The sequence below is a fragment of the Chiloscyllium plagiosum genome, chromosome 10 (assembly GCF_004010195.1).
Source record: "Chiloscyllium plagiosum isolate BGI_BamShark_2017 chromosome 10, ASM401019v2, whole genome shotgun sequence".
NCBI lineage: Eukaryota > Metazoa > Chordata > Chondrichthyes > Orectolobiformes > Hemiscylliidae > Chiloscyllium > Chiloscyllium plagiosum.
In genome coordinates this window covers 49,177,170-49,196,973 of record NC_057719.1, presented here as the reverse complement: position 1 = coordinate 49,196,973, position 19,804 = coordinate 49,177,170, and the positions used below count along the sequence as shown (strand labels likewise).

The 19,804-nt window shown below is 44.3% G+C and overlaps 1 protein-coding gene across 1 annotated transcript in view; it reads right to left on the bottom strand.

Moving 5' to 3' along the window:
* exoc5 (exocyst complex component 5) overlaps positions 1-19,804 on the bottom strand; it is a 184,791-nt gene that overhangs the window by 53,120 nt on the left and 111,867 nt on the right. Inside the window, exon 4 of the mRNA XM_043698437.1 lies at positions 18,858-19,028. Coding sequence (XP_043554372.1) covers positions 18,858-19,028 — 171 coding nt within the window. The remainder of the gene's footprint in view (positions 1-18,857; positions 19,029-19,804) is intronic.

The window sequence follows — 19,804 nt, the reverse complement described above, 5'->3', positions numbered from 1 at the left end:
GGAAGCATATTATCCTCTGACTTGTGGTTTTGGGCTGCAGACTTTACTAGAGTTTAGTTGGTGCTCAATTGGTCAAAGCTTCAAAAGGATAAAAATCAGTCTCCATTCTAATTTTTACCACCATACTGATGCCCAACGGTTGAGCTCAAACATAATTTCAAATTGCTCATATATGCCTGCAAATCCCAACATAGCACAACACACCACTTATCTCTAATGCTGCATGCTTCACAATTTGAAACTTTATTGCTGGAACAGCACAGCAGGTCAGGCAGCATCCAGGGAACAGGAGATTCGACGTTTCGGGCACAGGCCCTTCTTCATTCCTGAAGAAGGGCCTGTGCCCGAAACGTCGAATCTCCTGTTCCCTGGATGCTGCCTGACCTGCTGTGCTGTTCCAGCAATAAAGTTTCAACTTTGATCTCCAGCATCTGCAGACCTCACTTTCTCCTCCTGCTTCACAATTTGCACCATCCACTCTATCTGTAGTATCTCACACTCTATCCCATCCCATACTTCCACTGAAACAATCCTCAGTAGTTGCTAAGCCTGATTTTGGTTCAGTTGGTCACACACTCACCCAAGCTATGAATCTTTGTTTTTCACTGGTATTTCAACACTTAACCTAGATGTGGTTATTTTTCACAGAGTGATACATTATGAGCAGTACATATGGGAGGCATAATCAAGTTCTAATTTTTCTGATCAGGTGAGTTTCATGACCCTGCCCTGTTACTTAAAGAGAATTGAGATTCCCCCTTACCTGCATCATCATCATCATCACCAAAAGTAGATCAGTAAATCATCTATTTAACTTGTGGTTTGTGAAATGTGAGAAAAGTGGTTGGATTCCTTTTTCATGCAATAACACTTTAAAGTGATTCATTCAATCACACCTCCTCTAAACCTTCTGAACTTTACCTACACAAAATGCAAGCTAACACAATGAGAAATGCAAGTTTATAAAACTGAAGATAACATTTCTTTGGTATGTTGTTCAAGCTACTGAAATTACTCGATCTACTAAAGAGGAGAAACTTAGTAAAATCACAGAACTTCAAAGATTCCTTAGGACATGAACTGAAGTGCAAATGTTTTGCCCAAATTTGGCAGAGATTACAGAAACTGAGATAGTTTTTTTCAACAAATGTTGCTGGAATGTCAAGAAAAATAGCTTTTGACAAAATCAAACCTTTTGACAAAAGCAATCTTTTTAGAAACCTTAGCACATTGCGATCCATGCCTAGTGACTATACATCTTCAACAAGATTGAGAGCAATAGTATTTCAAGTAATGAAAGGAGTAAAATGCGAATCAGTTTACTATGCTCAAAATTTCTAACAGGCAGAACAGGGTTAGGTTACAATCGAGAAAGAAGGTTTAGCAGTACCACGGGCATGAATGTTTCAGGTAATGGGGTGGGCTCACAGTTCAACATTGAAACTGACTAGAAACTTGGTCACTGAGTCAAAAGCAATTGCCAAGATGCAGCCCCGAAATCAGTAGTTCAGATGAATGCTTAACTACAAGATGTGCATGTGAAAAGTATCAAAACAACAGCAGAATCACTTTCAAGGTTACCATTAAGTGGAACACAATATGATGATATAGACTTCATTGAGAAATAACTAAACACTTACTAGCCACTGAAAGAAAATTGAAACAGATACACAACGCTCACCGTCCTGAATTGGAAATATATCACAGCTCCTTCAGTGTTATGTCAAAATGCTGCTGGGAAGGGAGTTTCAGAAATGTGGCTCTGCCTACAGCACATGACTACAGCAGTTCAATGCTGCAGCTCATCACCTTCTAAAGGGCAATAAGTGCTAGTGCAGCCAGCAATATCTATATCCCATAAATTAATTTAAAAAAACAAGAAGAAAAACACTGTTTGGACAAATGGCTCGGCTGCGTATCTAACAATCCAATACCAAGTCATTACTTTGAACAACTCAGACATCTGCAATTAATGATTTGCTAGTCTTTAACAAAACATTAGTAACACCCAGGGTTCTTTGACTTGAAATTCTTCAAAAACGTTGTCATCACATTAGGGAATCACAAAGTGTCACATGAGGATACAACAGCCAGTCTGGCAGCCAGACATCACTCACTATATACAGGAAGTAACTGATAATTGGATTCCATGTGCTGCTAACAGCCAAGAGGAAAAAAAGAAACATTTTTCATTCAAGGTACAGAAGGACCTAAGAAACGTTTTACATGAATTCAAAGGGAAGATCTTCATTACTAGCAAGTTTTGGGAAGATTTGTAGCTCAGGTTGAGGTTCTGGACGTAGGTTTGCTCATTGAGCTGGAAGGTTCATTTTCAGACATTTCGTCATTATACCAGGTAACATCTTCAGTGAGCCTCCGGACGAAGCACTGCTGATGATTCCTGCTTTCTATTTATATGTTTGGTGCTATCATTTCCTGTGGTGATGTCATTTCCTGCAGCTGAGCAAGGAGTATAAACAATACAAGCATCACCAAAGGAATCAAAGGTTTGAAATCATGCTCCAAGTTACCAATCCTCATTAATAAGGATGAGTTATCACCTTCAAAGTTATTGATGAACAGGAAATTAAATACAACTGCCATCTGTGAATCAGATGATTCAGCAGAGAAAGCTGGAAGGCAGGGCAACTGTCACTTAATGTGAAGAAAAGAGATATACAAAACACTAAGTACAGAGTTCTTGCAGAAGATTCCATGGGTTTCAATCATGCTCAATGGAGACTCGCCCCAAAATAAAATCATACTGAGATTTCTCAGACAGCAAACCAGAAAGTAAAATATGTTTATATTCTTTTTGTTAAATTTGATAAATATGTATCTGTTTTATAATTACAATGAGCTGAAATATTAAACTTTTGCAAATATGTAAATAGGAAACCATCAAACTTTTTTTCACTTGATAGGCAATTTGGTTTCAAATTTACTGCGGTGAAAACAACTGAACAGCCCTTCATTGCTCAGCAGGAATTTCCAATGCCATTATCTCCTCAATAAACATCAACCTGCTTCCCAGTTTAAATTTCTGATACTGTAGTTGCATTGCAATTCATATTCAGTGTATAAAAATCCCAATTATTTCCCTGATAACAAATATTCAACTTTCCAACCCTTTTCTCTCCTTGTATTGTTTTCCATCACTGCTCACAAAAACACTGAACATTCAAATATTAGAAACACTCAGCAGACCAGGAAGCATCAGTGAGGTTATGTTTCAGTTGTGGACTATTCACTAAAACTGGCACTTTACATGCCGCTCTCTACTGAAAACAAAAAATTGGCAAGAGAAAATTTTTGATCCCTAAGAATCAAAGGACATGGGGAGCAAACAAGAAAGTGGAAGCAAGGCAGATCAGTCACAATTACAATGAATGGAGGAGTACGCTTGACAGCCACATGGCTTACTCCTGCTCCTATATCTAACATTGTTAACTGTAGTGAAATAGTTGGAGAACTCTGATAAATATGATTTCTTATCTGCTTCAGCACAAAGTTAGATGGAGATGCAGCACTAAAACAAGTCATTTGGCCAAACTTCACAATGATGGCATTATTATAATAGCCATGTTTAAGAGGCATCTTGACAGATATATGAATAGGCAGAGAATAGAGGGAGATGGACCACATGGAGGCAAAAGGTTTTTTTAGTTTGGAAACACCTCATGTGTCAGTGCATGTTTGGTAGGCTGAAGGACCTGTTAGAGTCCTATGCTGTTCTTTGTACAAGCCTTTTCTCACACCTCTTCATCTAATTCTATCAACAATATGTTTCACGTCTTTCCTTCCAAAGATTACACATTTCAATTATAAAACACATGAAAAGTATATCCAAATGTAAAAAAGCACAAGTGCTCAAAAAGGAAAAATAAGTGTCAAGACACATACATTGTTTTTACTGTCACCTGCATTTTGGAAACCTCAATATCAATCTAATTTAACAGCTTTCTGTAAATCTGTACAGAAAAAGGATCTTGAATGTGATGCAGAAAGCATTTGATATTAATTGCATGTTAAACAGCAGGCATCTGAAATCTTTGGTTTGAACTATCAAAAATCCATGCTTTCTATTTTTAAATTAAACTTATGTTCTATTGCAGAACTCTTCAGATATGGCAAAGATTATGATGTAATGCATTATGGTTTACATTTTCAAAAGTGTGAGGAAATGAGACCATAAAATTGAATGTTCAATCTGCTTAGGGTTTCTGTATGGTCTGCCCTTTCCATGAATATTTTTTCACACTAGAGAACATGCTTACTGGTTAACTGATTCTGGTTGGTTTAGTCAATTGAACTGAATAAGTTACTAAATTACAATTACAAGTACACCACTAGATTTAATCCTGTAGCTGCACCTAATCTCGAAAGCAGGCCTGTCCATTCTCGACAATATCGATTCTTTCATGATTGGTGCTTAAACAACTCAAATGAAAAATCTTTAAAGATCATAACCTTTATACAATTACTTTTGAGTTTGTGCACAATAGAAATTCATTGAAGCTTCTGGATACCAGAGGTAATTAGGAATTCAAATATATAATTATGTGAAACCACGGAGAAAACGTTATTAAAAAGTAGTATTTTGCTCATTGAGCTAAAAGGCAACAATTTGTACAAGGTCACAGTTAGCATTTTATGTACAATTTTGACAGCGACTATTCCCCCTTAGGATATGTGCACTGCCATCTGGCCAGCATGTATTGTCCACCCTAGCTGCCCTTCTGGTGGTGATAGTGGCAGTGGGGTGGTAAACAGTCTACTTGCACTGTTGCAGTACATGTGCTGTAGGGACAATGCCCTTAGGGAGGAAATTCCAAAATTTCACCTAGCAACAGTGAAGGAACAGCGTGATATTTCCAAGTCAGGATGGTGAGTCACTTGGAAGGGAACTTACAGGTGGTGGTGCTCCCATACATCTTCTGCCCTTGTCCTTCTAGATAGTCATGGGTTTGGAAGGTTCTGTCAGAAGATCTTTGGTGAATTTCTGCAGCACATCTGGTACATAATACAATCTGCTGCCACTGAGCGTTGGTGGTGGAGAGAGTGGATGCTTGTGGATGTAATGTCAATCAAATACACTACTGTGTTCTGGATCATGTCAAAATTCGACTGTTGTTGAAGCTGTACATGTCCAGGCATTCTATCACACCCCTAGCATATGATGAACAGGTTTTGAGCAGTCACAAAGTGAGCTTCTCACCGCAGTATTCCTAGCCACTGACATGATCTTGTGGCAAGTCCAGTTGAGTTTCTAGTCAATGGTAACCCCAATGATGTTGATAGTCAGGGAATTAGTGATTATTACCACTGAAGGTCAAAAGGTCATCCATTTGATTGCCTCTTCTTGGAAATAGTTATTATTTGGTGTTTGTGTGGTGTGAATGTGACTTGCCACTTATCAGCCCAAGCCTGGATATTGTCCAGAACTTGCTGCACTTGAACATGGACTGCTCCAGTATCTCTAGAGCTGTGAACGGTCCTGAACTTTATACAATCATTGGCACATATGTCCACTTCTGACCTTAGGATGGAGGGAAGGTCATTGATGAAGCAACTAAAGACAGTTGGGCCTAGGACACTACCTTAAAGAACTCCTGCAAAGATATCTGGTAGCAGAGATTACTGGCCTCCAACACGTGCCATCTTCCCATGTGCCAGGTATGACTACAAACATTGGAGAGTTTGCCCTGATTCCCATTGATTCCAATTTTGATAGAGCTCCTTGATGCCGCACCCTGTTGAATGCAGCCTTCATGTCAAGGTCTGACACACTCAGCTCATCTCTGGAATTCAGCTGTTTTGTCCACGTTGAAATAAGGCTATAATGAGGTCAGCAGCTGAATGGTCCTGGCAGAACTCAAACTGGGCATTACAAACTGAGTTATTATTAAGCAGGTGCTACTTGACAGCATCTTCCATCACTTTACTGATGTCTCAGAGTAGACTGATGGAGCAGTGACTGGCCTGGTTAGATTTGTCCTGCTTTGTATTTACAGGACATACTTGGGGCAATTTTGCACATTGTCAGACAGATGCAAATATTTTAAGTGAGTGGCATGTTCTGCTGCGTTTCAAATGCCGGAATGTTGTCAGGGCCCATAGCCTTTGCAGTATCACTGCTTTCAACTGTTTCTTGATATCAAGTGGAGTGAGGTAAATTGAAGACGACTGGTTTCTGTAATGCTCGGGATGACTGGAGGAATCTGAATGGATCATCCACTTGCCTCCTCTAGGTGAATGTTGCTGCAAACGCTTCAGCCTTACTTTTTGCATGCTGTTCCATCTTTGAAAATGAGGATACTCACATTGCCTCATATCCCGATGAGTTGTTCAACTGTCCACCACCATTCATGACTGGATGTGGTAGGACTGCAGAGCTTAGATCTATCACTTGCTGCTTATGATGTTTGGCATGTTTTGAGGCTGCACCAGGTTGACACCTCATTTTTAGTATGTGGGGGCTGCATCTGGCATACCCTCCTGCACTCTCCATTGAACCATGGTTGATCCCCTGGCTTGATGGTAATGGTTCAGTATTGGATACTCCAGGCCATGAGATTTCAGATTGTACTGGAGCATAATTCCACTGCTGCTGATGGCCCACAGTGTCTCAGGATGTTTAGAGTTGTTTGGTTGTTCGAAGTCAGTCCCATTTAGCATAGTGATAGTGCCACACAACATGTTGGAGGGCATTCTCAATGTGAAATCAAGACTTTGTCTCCATAAAGGGCTGTGTGGTGGTTACTCTTACCAATATTGTCATGGACAGATGCACCTGCAGCTGGCAGATTGGTAATGATGAAGTCAAGTATGTTTTTCTGCTCTTGTTGGTTCCCTCACCACCTCCCACACAACCTGTCTTGCAGTTAGCACCCAACCAACTCAATAAGTAGCACTGATGCGGACGCTATCTTGGTGGTGGACAGTGAAATCCCCCGCCGAGAGTATATTTGCACTCTTGCCACTCGCAGTATTTCCTCTAAGTGTTGTTCAAGATGGTGCAAAACTGGTTCATTAGCTGAGGGGGGATGGTATGTGGTAATCAGCAAGAGGTTTTCTTGCCTATGTTTAATCTAAAGCCATGAGACTTCATAGGACCCAGAGTCAATGTTGAGGATTCCCAGGGCAACTCCCTCCCAACAGTATACTGTGTCGCCACCCTGCTAGGTTGTTCTGCCAGCAGGACAGGACAAATCTTGGGATATCATTTGTAAGGTATATCAGGCGTTTGCTTGACTAGTCTGTGAGACAGCTCTCCCAATTTTAGCACTAATCCCTATATGTTAGTAAGGAAAACTGTGCATAGTTGATAGGTCTATTTTTACTATTGCCTTTTCTGGTGCCAGGTAATACATCCGATTTTATTTCTTTGTTGAGACTTTGCAGCGACTGATAAAACTGAGTGGCTTGCTAGGCCATTTCAGAGGGCAGCTGAGAGTCAACCACATGGCTGTGGGTTTGGAGTCACATGTAGGCCAGGCCGGACAAAGATGGCAGGCTTCCTTCCCTGAAGGACATTAATGAGCCAGATTGAGTTTTCCTACAATAAACAATGGTTTAATGGTCATCAGTAGATTCTTAATTCCAGATGTTCTTAATGAATTCAAATTCCACTACCTACCATGGTGGGATTCAAACCCAGGTCCCCAGAACTTTAGTGGAGTTCCTGGATTGATAGTCAAGCAATAAAACTACAAGGACATCACCTTCCCTCAGGACAGGCCACACAATTAAGAGTACAGGTTCACCAGAATGGTTTCAAGAAATTTGCCGTGAGAAGATACAAGAACAATTCCACTTGTGTAAAGAAGTTTAGAAGTTTAAGGCAGCTTTTCTTAAAACTTTTTCATAAAGTCCTCAGGCAAAGATGATTTCCTCTGGTTGATGAGTCAGTAGGAAGGAATCAATTAAAAATGTCATTAAAATATTGAGGAGAGATTACCACAAATTTATGAGCATAGAGTTACTGGAGCATGAGTTGCTTTGCAGCAGGGAGTAGTTGAAGCAGAGACTATTCAATTCATTAAAGGGAAAGGTAGAGAGAACAGGCATATAATTTGGATAGCTCAACAAAGTGCCAGCACAGACATGATGGGTTCAAACTCCCTGCTACAAAGATGAAGACTGAATAAACTATGAACACCAAACTCAAATTGTAGATCTTTCACCTGTATAAAAGCCAATGTCACAACTCTGTCAATACGCTCCTTGCAAAGCGTGTTGAACTTCAACTAATATGCTCATTTTCACAAAACTCTTGCTTTTACATCATTCTAAAACAAAAAAATTCTGCAGTGAGCTATAATAATAATTGGTATATCCATATAATAATCTAAGGACTGGGTCTTTTTATTTTTGTGTTTTTAAAAACTGTGGACTGAAATGAGAAAACACTTTCAAAACAAAAAAAAAATCAGTCTTTGAAAGAATAGCTGCACTTTTGAAAGCACAAAACCAAACAGCCATGGCAGACAATGTAAACAAGGTGTTTGAACAAGCAGGAATTGAAATTCAGACTGCAGACGATCACTCCAAGGATATGTACTGATGCAGCTCTTGTAGGCAACAAGATTGACCTAGAGACCTTTGCTTTTCAAAAATTTTGAGATTGTTTCCCAGGTGGCTGCGCTACTTTGAGATGGAAACAGACAGTGTGAGAGAGAGAGAGAGAAGAAGTGTGCAGATCTTCTCCCAACCCAGAAGCTACCTGGTGTCTGCATTCAAAACTCAAATTAAAACAAGAAAGAAAACCATTACCTTTCCAGTGACATTTCCTTTAAACTGTGATTTTGAAATCATAAATCAGATATTTTTTCCCCAAGTGAATCGGATACTTCTTACAAAATGGTAGCAGAGAGAAAAATCTGAAACAAGCAGTCTGGCCAAATGCAGAACAACCATCCCAACATTAAAACTGAGAAGCAAAGACCACGCCTCTAACTCTTCATGTTTTCTATCTCCACAATTAATCTATTTGGTGAGAGATAGGCTCATAATGCTGTCACTCAGAACGATTAGTCGCAAATCCTTCCAGCACATTGAGGAAATAAGGAGGGAGTGATATTCCTGGTCAGCCATATGATGGCAAGATAGTTAGTCTCCAGCAACATTATCTAAAGCTCCAGGTTAAGACATGCACGCAACCAAGTCCATATTATTGACACAATCACTCACTGAGTGATCCAGAACACACCACCACAATGTGGCTTCAGAGTAGGCAGATCAACAATAGACATCTCACCTTTAAATCAGCTTCAAGATTGTGAAGAACACCAAATTACTACTCTAGGTTACTTTTGTCGATCTCTTAGAAGCATATAGAGTCATAGAGATGGACAGCATGGAAACAGACCCTTCAGTCCAACCTGTCCATGCCGACCAGATATCCTAACCCAAACTAGTCCCACCTGCCAGCACCCGGTCCATATTCCTCCAAACCCTTCGTATTCATATACCCATCCAAATACCTCTTAAATGTTGCACTTGTACCAGACTCCACCATTTCCTCCGGCAGCTCGTTCCATACACGTACCACCCTCTGAAAAAATTGCCCCTTAGGTCTCTTTTATATCTTTCCCCTCTCACCCTAAATCTATGCCCTCTAGTTCTGGACTCCCCAACCCCATTTACCCTATCCATGCGCCTCATAATTTTGTAAACCTCTATAAATTCACCTCTCAGCCTCCAACGCTCCAAAGAAAGCAGCCCCAGCCTGTTCAGCCTCTCCCTATAGCTCAAATCCTCCAACCCTGGCAACATCCTTGTAAATCTTTTCTGAACCCTTTCAAGTTTCACAACATCTTTCCGATAAGGAGGAGACCAGAATTGCCCGCAATATTCCAATGGTGGCCTAACCAATGTCCTGTACAGCGGCAACATGACCTCCCAACTCCTGTACTCAATACTCTGACCAATAAAGGGAAGCATACCAAATGCCTTCTTCACTATCCTAACTACCTGCAACTTAAGGAGTTATGAACCTGCACTCCAAGGCCTCTTTGTTCAGCAACACTCCCTAGGACCTTACCATTAAGTGTATAAGTCCTGCTAAGATTTGCTTTCCCAAAATGCAGCACCTCTTATTTATCTGAATTAAACACCATCTGCCACTTCTCAGCCTATTGGCCAATCTGATCAAGATCCTGCTACGATCTGAGATAACCTCCTTCGCTGTCCACTATACCTCCAATTTTGGTGTCATCTGCAAACTTACTATGTACCTCTTATGCTCGCATCCAAATAATTTATGTAAATAACAAAAAGTAGAGGACCCAGCACCGATCCTTGTGGCACTCCACTGGTCACAGGCCTCCAGTCTGAAAAACAACCTTCCACCACCACCCTCTGTCTTCTACCTTTGAGCCAGTTCTATATCCAAATGGCTAGTTCTACCTGTATTCCATGAGATCTAACCTTGCTAATCAGTCTCCCATGGAGAACCTTGTCGAACGCCTTACTGAAGTCCAAATAGATCACATCTACTGCTCTGCCCTTATCAATCTTCTTTGTTACTTCCTCAAAAAACTCAATCAAGTTTGTGAGACATGATATCCCACACACAAAGTCATGTTGACTATCCCTAACCCTATCCCTAACCAGTCCTTGCCTTCCCAAATACATGTACATCCTGCCTCTCAGGATTCCCTCCAACAACTTGCCCACCACCAAGGTCAGGCTCACCGGTCTATAGTTCCCTGGCTTGTTCTTACCACCCTTTTTAAACAGTGGCACCACGTTTGCCAACCTCCAGTCTTCCGGCACCTCACCTATGACTATCAATGATACAAATATCTCAGCAAGGGGTCCAACAATCACTTCTCTAGCTTCCTCTGTTCTTCTAAACTTAATTTTCCCTGCCAACATAAAAGGAATGTACTTCCAGACATGATTGGATGGGAAACTCCTCAGCTTAGAAAGAGTGAAAACCAAGACAAAGGCACAGCATGTCCTCACCAGACAATTCCTAATATGTTGATGTAAGTTACAAGCAGCAATTCACCAGCAGTTTAACATGTGCATTCAGAAGTTTCAAAGTAGATGTAAGTTCAGCAAAAAAATTGTCAGAGATCATCACATATCACTGGCAAGGATCAATTTCTCTGTGGTACCTGTGGCAGAATTCATCTTCGTAGAATTGACTTGTTCAACCATCAAAAATAGTGCAGATGACATTATTTGATCTCAAATGAGGTTACAATCCCAACATCTTCCTGTCACGTCAAATGACATTATTTGAACAATAAGTTAGAGGGGCGTCACTTACCATCTAGATTTTAATATTGTTCAGTTTAACCCCAGTAATGAAAATATAAACTTATCTTCCACTTCTAACTGATTACTGCTTATCGCTGGCACTGTACCTTAATAGCTTTTCCTTGGCAGTTAATATATAACTATCTCCTTTTTTTTATTTCAAAAATATACTTTATTCATAAAATACTTTATTGATCTGTACAACTGGACATGCCATACATATGTAAATATTCCATTTGTTTGCATATCGAAAACAGAGTAATCATTCCTATTTACAGATCTGTACGATTACATTTTTACCTGAGGCGTCAGCAGAGCCCAAATGACTGCACGGGCCCCCTGTTCTTCTTTAGGCAGGCAGATGTTACACAGTGGTCTTTCCCCACCGCGCCTTGGCGGCAGCTGCCCCAAGCTTCAGCGTGTCCCTCAGCACGTAGTCCTGGACCTTGGAATGTGCCGCTCTGCAACACTCAGTTGGGGTCAACTCCTTCAGCTGGAAGATCAACAGGTTTCAGACCCCCCAGAGAGCGTCCTTCACCGAGTTGATGATCCTCCAGGCACAGTTGATGTTCGTCTCGGTGTGCGTCCCGGGGAACAGACCATAGAGCATGGAGTCCCGCGTCACGGCGCTGCTCGGGACGAACCTCGACAAACACCACTGCATTCCTCTCCAGACTTCCTCTGCGTAGGCACATTCCAGAAGGAGGTGTGTGACAGTCTCGTCCCCCCCGCAGCCGCTTTGAGGGCAGCGTGCGGTGCGGCTGAGAGTCCGGAGGTGCATAAAGGATCTCACAGGCAGAGCCCTTTTCACCACCAGCCAAGCCATGTCTTGGTGCTTGTTGGAAAGTTCTGGTGATGAGGCATTCTGCCAAATGGCTTTGACAGTCTGCTCAGGGAACCGTTCGATAGGATCCGCCCTCTCCTTTTCCAGAAGGGTCTCAAGGACACTAGGTGCTGACCACTTCCTGATGGACTTGTGGTCGAAAGGTGTTTTTCTTGATAAATTTCTCCACGAAGGCCAGGTGATACGGAACGGTCCAACTATTCGGAGCGTTCCGCGGCAGCGAGGCCAGGCCCATCCTTCGCAGCACCGGGGACAGGTAGAACCTCAGTATGTAGTGACACTTGGTGTTTGCGTACCGGGGATCCACGCACAGCTTGATGCAGCCACACATAATGGTGGCCATCAGGGTGAGGGTGGCATTGGGTGTATTTTTTCCCCCGTTGCCCAGATCTTCGTACAGCGAGTCCCTTCGGACCCAGTCCATCTTTGACCTCCATATAAACTGGAAGATGGCCCGGGTGACTGCAGCGGCACAGGTTCTGGGAATAGGCCAGACCTGTGCCACATATAATAGCAATGACAGTGCCTCACATCTGATGACCAGGTTTTTTTCTCGCAATGGAGAGCAACCGTAGCTTCCATCTGTCCAATTTCTGCCTCACTTTGCTGATACGCTCCTCCCAAGACTTGGCGCACACCCCAGCCCACCCGAACCAAATACCCAGCACCTTCAGGTGGTCGGTCTTGATGGTGAAGGGGATTGAGGATTGTCGGCCCAGTTCCCGAAGAGCATGGCCTCGGTCTTGATTCGGTTTACCTTGGCCCCCGAGGCCCGTTCAAACTGGTCACATATGCACATGAGTCTGCGCACGGACAGCGGATCAGAGCAGAAAACGACGACGTCATCCATGTACAGGGAGGTCTTAATCTGCAGGCCCTCGCTGCCAGGAATAGTCACCCCTCTCAGGCTCGCATCCTTCCTGATGGACTCAGCAAATGGCTCTATGCAGCACACAAACAAGGCAGGAGAGAGAGGGCAGCCCTGCCTGATTCCAGATCTGACTGGGAAGCTGTCTGTTTCCCACCCATTGATTGAGACTGCACTGAATGTTGGTGAAGAGCAGTCTGATCCAATTGCAGATTCCCTCCACAAAGCCCATTTTGGAGAGAACATCTCTCATATACCTGTGTGATATCCTGTTTCAGGCTTTCTCCTGGTCCAGGCTGATCTGGCAGGTGTCCAGCCCCTTGTCCTGTACGTAGGCGATCGTATCCCTGAGGAGTGCGAGACTCTCAGCGATCTTCCTGCCCGGCACAGCACAGGTTTGGTCAGGGTGAATCACCGACCCCAGAGCAGAACTGACCCGGTTGGCGATTACCTTTGACAGAATTTTGTAATCCGCATTCAATAGTGAGATTGGTCTCCAATTTTTGAGTTCCTCCCTCTCCCCCTTCCGCTTGTAGATGAGGGTGATGATGCCTTTCCTCATGGATTCACTCATGGTACCTGCCCAAAGCATACTGACATACACCTCCAGCAGGTCCTGGCCAATCAAGTCCCACAGAGCGGAAAAGAGCTCGACCGGTAAGCCGTCGCTTCCGGGAGTTTTATTCTTTTCGAAGGACTCAAGCGCCTTGGTCAGCTCGTCCAGAGATAGCGGCTGGTCCAGCCTCTCGCATGTTCTGTCGTCTAAGACCTCCGTGATAGAGGACCTAATCGACTGGGAGGCCGCGCTGTCAGTCGGCTTTGCGTCATACAGATTGGCATAGAAGGATTTGCTGATCCTCATGATGTCAGCCTGAGATGACGTTATCGAGCCATCTTCTTCCTTCAGGCTGCTGAGCATGGAGCTCTCTTTGTGCATCTTCTGGAAGAAGAAACGTGTGCACGTCTCCACCGAGCGGACCCTGGACCGGAAGATTATCTTGGAGGCCTCCGAGGCAAAGACCGAGGCTTGCTGGCCCTTCACCTCCTTGAGGTCCTCCGTAACATACACCCCCATCGTCTGCAGCAGAAGCAGGTTCTGCATACTTTCCTGGAGCTGGGACAGTTTTCCCCACCTCTCTCTCGCCTCCTGAACACCTTTGAGGATGAAGAACCTCTTGATGTTCCCTTTTACTGTTTCCCACCAGTCCGCTGGGGACTCAAAGAGGGGCTTCACGGTTCTCCAACCTGCGTAGTCCCTCTTGAGCTCCTCAATGTTTCCCGGGGTCAACAGCTTTGTGTTCAGCTTCCACGTTCCCTTACCAGCCCGCTGCTAGTCCTGTAGGTGACAGTTGGCCAGCAGGAGGCAGTGGTCAGAGAAGAACACTGGCTTGACGTCGGTCGATCTGACCGAGAGCGTTCGGGACACAAACAGGTAATCTATCCTTGAGCAGATAGACCCGTCTGCCCGTGACCAGGTGTATCTACGCTGCGCTCCATCTGGAGGGGTGCTGAAGACGTCGTGCAGCTTGGCATCTTTTACCATGTCCATCAGGGCTCTGGACGTGGCGTCCAGTTTACTGTCTCCCCCGCCGGATCGTCCATCTGCATCAATGATACAGTTGAAGTCTCCGGCCAGAATGACCGGCCTGGACGTAGCCAGCAACAGTGGAAGCTGCTGCAGAACGGCCAACCGTTCACTCTTACCCACTGGGGCGTACACATTAATCAGTCTCAGGGGAGCATTCCTGTACATGACGTCGGCGACGAGGAGGCGACCGCCCACCACCTCCTTAACCTCGGAGATGGTGAAGTTGCCTCCTCACAACAGGATACACAGGCCGGAGGCGCGGCTATCGTTGCCCCCCGATCGAACTGACGGCCCATGGGCCCACAAGCTCGACCATCTCCTGTAGCTGCTGAGGTGCGGTATCCCACACTCCTGCAGAAACAGGACGTCGGCTTTAACGTTGGCCAGGAAGGCCATCATAGAAACACATCGCGTAGCTGATTTGATGCTACGCACATTGATGCTGGCAATTTTTAACCCCATTTTAACAGTTTACGAGGTTAACACTGTCCATTTGCTGCTGGTCTTGCCCCTCTGGGGTAGTTGTGTGCATCCCCGTGGTGACAGCAAACTGCTGGATCCTCCCAGGGCTGAGGTAGCTGTCCAGCTCCATGCTGGAGCCATTTCCCCACTCTGGTGCCTTCGGGTAGGGCCAAGGGTCTGCATAGTCCAGTTCTCCATCTGACAGCGGGGCTGTCACAGGACCGCTGCTCCCAGTTACCTGGCGCTGTGGGCCGGTGGGTACCTCTTGGTTCTCACCGGGTGCGGGGAGGCCTTTACCCACCCCCTCAGAGGGATCGTCTTTTCCTGCTTGGGCGGTGCTGCCCTCCTTTTTCCCCGCGGCGCTCTATCTCTTCCTCTGGTGACAATCCTCCTTGCGCCCGTCCTCACCGTCGGAAGAGCTGCCTGTATCCTCGTCGTGTAGGTGTCGCTTCCCCCTTCGCTGGGTGGCTTTGGGAGGTTTCCTCTTCCTGCTTTTGACAGTAATCCAATCCTCTGCCTCCTTTGATCCCTGCTCTTCCATTTTCTCCGTCTGTCTTGAAGGCGCTTGGATCGGCTGCTGCATCTCCCCGCTGTCTGCCGTCTGCTCCGCTACAGCCTGCCGTGTTGCCACCTCCGGCCATCTGTGCGTAGGTGGCGGCCCCTCGTCTTAGGCAGGCCTTGTACATGTGGCCCGCCTCTCTGCACAGATTACAGTTCTTGGCCTCCTTACATTCCTTTGTCGGGTGGCCTTCCTGCTTGCAGTTTTGGCAGACGGTCACCTTACAATCCGCCGCCATGTGTCCTGACCTCCCGCAGGTTCGGCACACTTTTGGCTGCCCTGCGTATGTCAGGTAACCTCTGCTTCCTCCGATGGCAAAGCTGGAGGGTGGGTTGAGGATGTTCCCATTGGCATCGATCCTCAGGGTTACCCTGACCTGTCATTTGCTGGTCTAGATCCCGAAAGGATCGACCACATCGGTACTCTCTCCCTCGACCTGGACGTATCTTCTCAAGAAGGTCAGGAAATCTGCTGCTGGGACATGAGGGTTGTACATCTTGATTGTTACAATCCGACTCCTTTGCGCAGGAAGCACACACAACGGGACCGCCGACAAGATGGAGAACAGAGGTTCCCCTTCCTTCTCCTTGAAGACCTTCAGGAGCTGCTCGCAATTCTTCACGCTCCTGAAGGTCACGTCGAAATAGCCTGCCGCAGGGAAATCTTGCAGGCAGTACACGTCAGCTGCTTCGAACCCGCAGCACTCCAGCAAAATCTTCTTCACGAACACCGTCCGATCTACCGGTGTGTGCTCCTCCACCTTCTTCACAGTCACCCTGACTGTGTTGAGAATGCCCTGGCCTGGGCTGCGAGCGGTTGGCTGGTACCTGAATTGGCATTAGGCGGAAGCCAGCATAAAGATCCACCAAGAGCAGGTCAGCACAACCAAACGATCCTTCTACGTCCAATCACGATCCAGTGATGGTCTCCAGCAGGTCCGACGCCTCGCAACACGATCCACGTGGTTTCTCCCCCGCTAGCACACGTCCGCTGTGTCGAACCTGCAGCGCTCGAGCAGAAACTCTTCCTCTGGTCCTCAGAAACTACACATATTCCGAGCCAAAAGGCAAATAACTCAGCTTGATTCCCCAATGTCTGTCAAAATCAAGTGTGGTGAAACGCCCTCCACCTGCCTGGATGTGTGCAGTTCCAACAATAATCTAAAACCTCAAAACCATCCAGGCCAAAGCCATTTACTCAATTAGCACACCGTTCACACTCTTCAAAATTCACACCCTCCAACACCAACAGATACTGACAACAGTTTGTACTGTCACAAAGCTGGTCCCTTTTTTCTAAAAGCTGTTCCTTTTCTCAAGGATACTGTGTCCTTGATTATTTTTTCAGAGGTAAAAAACTCTCCCGGCTCCGAGGTGACTAGCTTGGTACAGAAACTAAAGAGTATTGAGGGGCCTTTCTGTTTATATATAAACAGATGAGACTTCAGGCCAAAGTGGTCATGTTTTAGAAGAAACCTATATAATGAAAGGGGAGGTGTCAGCTCTCCAGCTGAGCAGTTCAGTCCAGAACTACTGAGGTGTTCAGCTGTATGGAAACAGACTCTTTCTCTCTCTCTCCTTCAGCCCTTCTAACTTCAACCTGTAAGCATTTGTTCCATTTTTACTTTTTAAGGGGGGTTGCTTATTGGGACTGTGGTGTATATTCAGTTTGGATAGACTGAGTTCTGTGGGGGTTCTTTGTGTTTCATTGTATAATTTTGTGAATAAATTTTTGTCTGTTTTAAAACCTGGTAGTCAACCTAGCTAATTTACTCCAGGTAATTTTCACTGTACACTTATTGAAACAAATTGCAAAGTTATGGTCTGGGCAGCCTGCTTGAGAATGTTTTGAGTGGTCTGGCCTAGTCTACAAAATACACCAAGGCTCCTCCAAAAGCACTTTCCAAACCCATGACCTCTACCCAGGACATGGGAACACAACCAACTGCAAGTTCCCTTCCAAACCACACATCATCCTGAATTGGAACTCTCTTGTGCCATTTCTTCATTGTCATTGGGTCAAAGTCCTTGAGCACCCTTTCTAACAGCACAATGGATGTCGTTAGACCACGTGGACTGCAGTAGTTCAAGTAGGCAGCTCTCTATCACCTTCCTCAGGACATAAATACTAGCCTGGCTAGCAATGCCAGCATCCAGTGTAAGAAATCAAGGAACACTTTAACCATTTACAAGAATCATCCAAGCTATTGAATAGTTTGCTGATTATTGCATCCTACATTTTTATTACCATCACTTTGACAGCAGTGGCATCAGATATTAGTCATGATATAGAGTGTCAGTGTTGGACTGGGGTGGATAAAGTTAAAAATCACAACACCAGGTTATAGTCTAACAGGTTTATTTGGAAGCACTATTTCAGGTGATAGGAGCAGTGATCTGAAAGCTAGTACTTCCAAATAAACCTGTTGGGCTATAATCTGGCGTTGTGTGATTTTTAACTTTAAATCAGAAACTAGATATACTGTTTGGATTGATGGGTGTGATGTTGAAACTGTAGGCAGAAATGCATTATGGCAATCACTTTCTCTATGACAGACCACTAGATTTAAGTCTTATAAATCATGACTATAACAAATGAAGGTGTTACATTAAAGACTGTATTGCTTACAATTACTGTGCTACACGAGTTCAATAAGCAAAAATAATTTAAAACTGAAAACAAAGAATTGCAATTGCACAGTTCATGCCAATGCTTGCTATATTCAACAAATACTGCTGGAAAAGTGCAGGTCAGGCAGCATCCAAGGAACAGGAGAATCGATGTTTCGGGCATAAGCCCTTCTTCAGGAATGAGGAAAGTGTGTCCAGCAGGCTAAGATAAAAGGTAGGGAGAAGGGACTTGGGGGAGGGGCATTGGAACCTATCGCATTTCCAACGCCCCTCCCCCAATTCCCTCCTCCCTACCTTTTATCTTAGCCTGCTGGACACACTTTCCTCATTCCTGAAGAAAGGCTTATGCCCAAAACGTCGATTCTCCTGTTCCTTGGATGCTGCCTGACCTGCTGCACTTTTCCAGCAACACATTTTCAGCTCTGATCTCCAGCATCTGTAGTCCTCACTTTCTCCTCGTATATTCAACAAATAATCAGCTTTATTTATTCTACTTCAGGTACACATGCAGTGATTTTTTTAAATGAAAAGTATAAATTTAAAAATTAAATCACTTTCAATCTGGTTGGTGTAAACGCACCGTACTTTAAAATACAGCATTTTCAATCTGAAAATCCCCATGATACTCCACTAACCTGGTTGCTTTTCTGTAATTCTTGAACCTTCCTGGCAAACTCCTTGGCTTCCTTCTGGCATTGTTGCTCCAATTTTTCCACTCTCCTTTGAATGCGTTCATCCAACATCTTCAGCTCCTCAATGTGATTCACAAATTCTTCCAAAAGCCTATTGCATAAAAGTACATTCACCTAATGTTAAATACCAGTGTTATACCGCCACATTAAGAATCACTGCTTCTTCCACATTTTCTCAGTCTGGTTGTGGATAAATGAAACAACCTGACTGCAGGTTGGCTCATGAGTGGCAAAACAGTGCTACATCCCTCAACAATGCTGCCTGGCTAAATTAACCACAATCTACCTCAACTAAATGACAACAGTGGCAGTTCGCCACTATAACTACACCATACACCTGTCTCTCCATCAGTGCAACTCATTCTTTACAATTCACCAAACTGCAGCCAAATCTCCCTATCTGCTAGATAACTCCCCTATTTTCTCCTTGATCGTCTGTGTCATAATTTCTCCATCAGAATTCAGATTACTAAAATCAAAAGTGGTCTCTTCTACAATTATGAAATGAAACATCTTCCCTCCTTAAGCTTTGTGTCAGTGCTTGTCGTCATCTCGACCATTCTCTCTATATCTTATATCTTGCTCAGTGGGGTTTTCCACTCTTTAATCAATACTATTTACCAACTCATTGCCCTATCCACACAGTTGCCTCTGGAATTCCTCAAGTTTCTATCCTTAATCCACTCCTCTCATTAAAATGTCAATTCTTAGCAAGGATATCCAAGGCTATTCAGTCACCTTCTAAATCTATTCTGATGACACCCAAGCACAACCTCTATAGGACTACACTGCCTGCACTGTTAAACTGCGTATCCAAAAGATGGCTTCAGGGGAGCTACAATTTGTTTCAGTTAAACTATCGCAAAATCAGTCATTATTACCACAACTTG